General features: G+C 49.4%; 1 protein-coding gene and 1 pseudogene across 1 annotated transcript; both read right to left on the bottom strand.

Annotated features, from left to right (window-relative positions):
* Positions 1-1,101: 1,101 nt before the first annotated feature.
* LOC123108006 (BTB/POZ and MATH domain-containing protein 2-like) lies at positions 1,102-2,208 on the bottom strand. The gene has a single exon (XM_044529878.1). It carries the CDS (start codon positions 2,191-2,193, stop codon positions 1,102-1,104), a length of 1,092 nt encoding a protein of 363 aa, XP_044385813.1. The 5' UTR covers positions 2,194-2,208.
* Positions 2,209-5,468: 3,260 nt separating this feature from the next.
* LOC123101650 (BTB/POZ and MATH domain-containing protein 2-like) overlaps positions 5,469-6,618 on the bottom strand; it is a 2,357-nt pseudogene continuing 1,207 nt past the window's right edge.

Here is a 6,618-nt window from a genome sequence, read left to right as displayed (position 1 = left end):
TTTTTTTTGGCGGGGGCACCACACAGTATGCACTACAACAGTTGTGCTTAACAGAAACTACAATACAAAAACTATCTACAAAACTACTTCCTCCGTTCACTTTTATAAGTCATTTCAGACAACTCAAAATAGTCTGTTTTGCACATTGTCTGAAATGTCTTCAAGGTCTTATAAAAGTGAACAGAGGGAGTACTAAACCTGTTTTCCCCTACAATCTCTTTAAAACTAATTTCCTTAAAATTAAAAATAAAAACTGAACAACCTTCAACAGCATAATGACTGAGACTCAACAGCATGGTGAAAAGTTGCGTCGCAAAATGGACATGGAACCTCCTTTTTGCACCCTATGTGGAAAATATTAGAGACTCAAATACCTGCAAAGGTGAAGATATTTATCTGGCGCTGCCTACACGGAACAATTCCATGTTTCTGCATTCTCACAAATAGGCATATAATGAACTCTGAGCTATGTCATGTCCACAGAAAGGACGCTGAAGATATTCGACGTATACTTCTTACGTGTGAACAGGCAAAATCTGTTTGAAAGGAACTTCACATCAAAAAGACGAGAAATGATGTCCTTGGGGTGGATCGAGCTGGGTCCTGTGTACTTGAATTTCTCCCCTATGACCCAAAATCTCAGGAGCAGTGCCTGGGTACTGTAGCATTTCAGGATGTTGTCGCTACAGCCTGTTGGTACATACGGTAGGAGAGGTGGCAGAAAACGAATGATGCCGATACAGCTGTTCGTATATGTGTTTTTTGGTGCTTCTAATTGCCTCCTGAATCAGATTCTTGATGCCGATACAGCTGAACTGTACAATGGAAGGTCTCAATGTCCACATGAAGGGCATCCATACTGAACACAACAGTGCACGCATGAAGTAATTGAGTCAATAAGTAAACTAATACACAATGGATAAGTGCGGTACGTGCATGTGCTGTCTCAGCAATGTTTTCTTTTATCTAGCAAGAAAAGAAAGTGACCATTCTGCTCACATGAGTAGGTTGAATATGATTGATAAATAGTACTTTCCCCTTCAAACATACATGAAGAAGTAGCATAATGATTAATAATAAAAATAATAATTTGAATGGTTACTAAATTGCCATGATAATATCCTTTGCCGCTTTCCATTCAGCTGGGATGATTCTAGCTATCAGCTCCTTGAGAACAGATGGACAGCTGGATTTCAGGTGCTCATACCCATCACTTGCCATCATTGCCTCCAAATTGGGTGGAGAAGAGAGGAACTGGAAACAAGCTTCTTTGAGACGATGGAAACCATGCTGCTCAGCTAAAGCCAAGCTGGTTGCCACCATGCTGGAATCAATGTGACTGCACAGTTTCTCCTCAAGTATCACCCTCAGCCTCCCAATATTGTACCTGTCAGCCGCCACAAGTAGATGGCCGGCCATCACCACATCTACACATGGTTCACTTTTTTCACTGGCCATCTGAAGCACAGGAGCGGAGTCGGTGTATATAAAATGGAGCAAGGACTCGAATACATCAGGTTCCATGTCATGAATTTCGATAGTACTACTGGAACTCTCCTCCATGGCGCCGAGGAGCTCTGCCTTGAAGACGGGTGAGCGAGCAGCAAGGACACACCTGTGAGCAGAGAATTCCTGTCCCCCAACCTTAAAGGTGAGGTCTGCTGCATCCTTGTTCTTGAGCATGTCGCCGAAATGCCGGTGCAGGTCGCTTGGAGGAACCGATTTTTCTTCACCGTGGATGTCCTTTATGACGGTGACATCGAACCTGATGGTGAAACAATCGTCTCTCAGATGCGCTGATGCCTCCAAATCAGCCTTCTTGATGAAGTCGTCGTAACCACAATATGAAACCTCCTTTGAGAAGGTTACAGGGTCGGAGGTACGGTTGCATGAAGCCACCGGTTCTCCATTCTTGTCAAGTACACTGACCGTGAATTTGGCCTTCACATCTCCGGCATCGGCAGATTCATGAAATAGATAAAGAGATATGAAATCAGAACAATCCTCGGGGTAACCGTTGGGGTAATATTCCACGTTCCAGTTGTGACCTCCAACACTGAAAGGGGTAGAAATGACGAACTCCCCGTTCTTCAGTAGCCCCTTTACTCTTGAGTATCCATCTACCTTTACCACATATGACCTTTCCTCAGATTCAGCTACCATGGCAGCAGCAAGCTTGCAGTGCTCTGCCATTATGGACTATGGAGGTGGGCTTGGAGAGTTGGAGTAAGGTGGAAGACTGGCGAGAGGGAAGATGCATTTGCTGCCTCTATCTATCTTTATATAGAGGTGTACAAGTACTCGGGGAAGTTAGATCCATTCGTTTCACATTCAGTCAAGGGGAAACAGTGACCTGTTCACACTTTCGATCTACTAGATGTTTGCGTTGCTGCATGTCATTTACTACTCGTTTGCCCTCACGAGGAGACGCCATTGTGTTGCAGCGCTCTGCCATTGGTGGAAGGTGAAAGGGGGCCACGATGGGGCATTGGCTGTGATTAATAATGATCAAAATCTGCAGCAGAGAACCAAGGTTGCTATTCGTGCGACCAGAAAATACGTGCAAGTGAATTACTCGAACAGAAAATACGTGCAAATGAATCGGTGATGTGAATGAACCGGCTGACATTTTTACTGACCGATGTAAGTCGTTCCTCTCTGAAGATAAACGAAGATCATGGTTGCGCGACTGCAATTGCTGTACTTTGGTCTACTATCTGGCTAGCAAAGAATCAAAGGGACGGCCATGGTTAAAATCTGGGTGCACAGGGCTAAGAAAGATGAACTTCTATCAAATGGATCACGAGCTGGCCAAGCTAGTCACCAATTTCCTTCCCCTTTGTTATGTTCCTTTGCACTTATCCCTCCGTTTCTCTCCTGCTGTGTAACCTGGTATGTAAGAACTGTTGCCCCCAGTAAACGTTTTGTCCATGGGTTTTTTATAAAAATCTGTAGGTATGGGTCTCCCCTCCCGTTTTACTTAAAACAAAAGGAAGTATAAATATGGCTGCGACCAGCTGAGTTGTTCTACCGTGTTACCAAAAAACGCTTTCGCCCCGCTTTATATAAAAAGCAACAACCAACCAACATCCGAAACCGATACAAACACAACACCCCACACCACACTCACATACACCCAAGGCCAGATACATATATAGGTGCCAAAGGGCTACAAAAGCAACATGGCGCACGACTCGAAGTAGACTACAGGAGAAGACATTAAGCATCACAACAGAGCCGCCGGCGCCCTTCCGATGAAGATATCACGAAGAGGTGAAGTTGAAGCTCGACGAAACCAAGCGCTCCAAGACAGTGCCTTCGGGAAGGACATGACACAACACCGCCGCCACCGCCCGATCAAAAGATCAGATTTTCATCCGGAGCGCGACGAAGGGAGGGAGCAAGAGCAACCACAACGGAGGCTTGAGAAAGATGGCGACACCCGCAGGCGCCGTCTCCGTCGGTTTGGCCAAACCAGACAGGTTTTTCACCCTGGCTCGCAAACTCCGCCTCTGACAAGAACATCGAGATGGCAGCCACCACACCGCCTATGCGGCCATGGCCACTAGCCGCCCACACCTGAGCCACGAGCTCAGCCCACAAGCACTGCGGCTCCCACCTCCCGGGCCGCCGCCCGGGAAACAAGATGCCCCAAAGATCCATCATGACTGTGAATGATGACCAACCGGCAAACTCCGGCCGCCGAGAGAACCGCCAGCGGCCGAAACGACCAGATCGATTGGGGAGCAACCAGGTCGAAGAAGAGGTCGGGCGGGAGCGGACTATGTCGACGCCCAGCACCCTTGCCGGTGACGGGTGGCCTGACCGCATCGGCGCCACCCATCTGTCCCACCCCCTCTCCGAACATCATCCCTGATGCCCAACCAAAGCTCCCTGCCTGGATCCGCACCTAGCCCAAACCCGTCACCCGCTCAACGACGCGAGAAGCCGGACCAGCCACCAGATGCAACCATGGAAGATATCTAGAAGCATCCACAAGGACCGCCCGTAGACGAGAGGACGCCGGAGCACGTCCAGCCGCCGCTGCACACGGCCCGCGCATCGCCATGAGTTGCTACCACACCGTCGCAGCCCACCCATGCTTCAGCCCGAAGACCTCCACCAACACCCCGCGACCACCACCACCAGCAAGAGGGACCGAAACCGGCAGCACACACCTCCAGAGCCTCCCGCAGCCAACCATAACCAGCCTAGGCGCCGCTGCACGCGCCCAGACCCTGCTGACGAGGCCCCACCCGCTGCCAGACCCAGCCGAGATCTGGATCTAGGCGCACGTGGGAAGCCGCCGACGCTGGCACGGCGCGCACTGCCGCCGCCCACAGCCCTTCACGCCACCGCCAGGAGGACGTCCTGCTGATTTGGTCTGCTCCTCTAGTTTTAGGTTTGGTTGGTTTAGTTGTGTCCTTCACCCTGCTCGGGCTTAGCACCTGTCTCTCTCTGCTCCGTACATCATGTTTATGCCTTCTTGCGTTCATGGCATGTGTTGTATTCTTTATTGTACTCTTCTATCAATGAAATGATATGCAAGCTTTGCGTATTCGTAAAAAAAAAACTAACAACTGGCAAATTAAAGGGGAGCACTGGAACACCAATGACAGTACAAGCTGAATGTATGACCGCAACGACTCTTTTTTCTGGTGATCACGTTTAACATCTTAACAAGCTGCAGAGACTTTTGAGAACGTTTTCACTGTACTCGACCACAACAACCACTTCTTTTTTCTCCCAGCGCATCATATATTTAGCGGACAACATAAGTACAACAATTGTGCTTGACAGAAACTATAGAAACCTGTTTCTTTTCTAAAACTGAATCTAAACAGTCATCATCAGCATAAGAAAGACGCAGCAGCACTACGAACGATATTCAGAGGGAAATAATAACCAATGTCCCTTCACAACTACTCAGCGTATTAGCTATCAATAATCAGTGATTCTTTGTCGGAAAAAAAATCAATAATCAGTGATTTAAACTGAACTAAAACACAAAGCTATCAATAATCAGTGATTTAAACTGAACTACAACACAAAGCTATCAATAATCAGTGCTTTAAACTGAACTACAAAACGAAGCTATCAATAAACAGTGCTTTAAACTGAACTACAACGCGAAGCTTCTATTTTCTGAAAAACAAAACAGAGTCTAGACCATCCATGCTGGGCACTGGAAAACAGATGAAACTAATTCTGCATCCTGCTGAACCTAACCATGCACCCATGAAGTAATATGCTCAATAATTAAACTAATAGAGTGGATAAGAAAGGTACGTACATGGGGAGTCTCAATAATACTAATTCCTTTTATCCCACGTTAAAAGAAACTAACCATTCTACTCACCTGAGTATATTGAGTATGAACGATAAGAAGCATTTGTTCAGAAACATAACCATTCTCAGTACTAAAAACTTGGATGACATATAAAATAACAGTACCAAATGCATTACTACTAAATTTCCATGATAATATCCTTTGCCGCATTCCATTCAGTCGGGAGAGTTCTAGCTTTGAGCTCCTTGAGAACGGACGGCGGGACGGGCAGCTGGACTTGAGATGTTCATAACCGGCGCTTGCCATCATCGCCTTTAAATTACGAAAAAGGGTTTCCTCCCGCTTTGTATTACAAAGCAACCATCCGATACAACCAACGATAGGTGCTGGGACGGAAGAAGTACAAGCACGCCCAAAAGAAAAAAAAAGAAAAAGGAAAAGAAACGAAACAAATGCCGATAACGGTGGATCGACAAAAACAACGAAGCCTCGTGACCGCTGCGTCCACCGGAGATCGCCCACCAAGCTCCGAGACTCCGAAGCGCCGGTACCAATCAACACCTTCAAGAAGGAACGTGACGATGACGACGCTGCTGCCAAGGGTTTCACCCGGTACGCGGCGAGGAGAGAGGCAGGGTAGCCCCGACGCCCTCCAGGAAGGTCGGCGGCACCCTCAAGCGCCACCGCGTCGGTGTCGGCCAAGCGAAAAGGGATTTCTCCCGATCCCAGCCTCTACCTCAGGCACTTCGGAGCTCGCCACCAAACCGACCAACACCCAACGCCAATACGGACACGAAGCTTCCCACGTTGTCTCATCACAGCACCACGAAGATGGTCTGCACAATGAAGAAGAAGAGCCGGGACTAGTGCAGCAGCATCATCGGCATACGGGAGGGCCCCACCTCCACCGTCCACGACGGTAGCCGACCGGACGCCATAGCAGGAGTCTACCGGGCCCGTGGCCCCACAAGCCCGACTGGCCCTCAAAGGCCCAAACAGCTCCCGCCTCCGCGCAGCAGCTGGCACGCCGTCGGCGTCACTGTCCTAGTCCAAGCCGCTCCCCTGCCTCCCCATACAGAGGGCGTCGCGGTCACGCCGGAGCTGACCCGCAAGGACCCAGAAGGGACCCTACGGGCCCAGATCTGGGCCGGGGACATGTCGTCGGCCGACCAGCACCACCGGACCGCCTTGCCGCCAAGAGGCGGCACCACCACGGTGAGCGCCGTCGGCCTCCGCACCAGGACGCCGGACCGCCACCGGCCGAGCAGCACCGCCGCCTCCCCCCACCCCGGGAAGGAGGAGCGCGCGCGAGGAAGGAACGACCCGCC

This window comes from Triticum aestivum, chromosome 5A, assembly GCF_018294505.1.
Source record: "Triticum aestivum cultivar Chinese Spring chromosome 5A, IWGSC CS RefSeq v2.1, whole genome shotgun sequence".
Taxonomy (NCBI): domain Eukaryota; kingdom Viridiplantae; phylum Streptophyta; class Magnoliopsida; order Poales; family Poaceae; genus Triticum; species Triticum aestivum.
The sequence above is the reverse complement of the archived record's forward strand: the minus strand, read 5'-3'. Positions and strand labels throughout refer to the sequence as shown.

Bases quoted from the DNA above. Each gene is read 5' to 3' on its own strand.
- LOC123108006 (XM_044529878.1), bottom strand. From the start codon at position 2,193: ATGGCAGAGCACTGCAAGCTTGCTGCTGCCATGGTAGCTGAATCTGAG.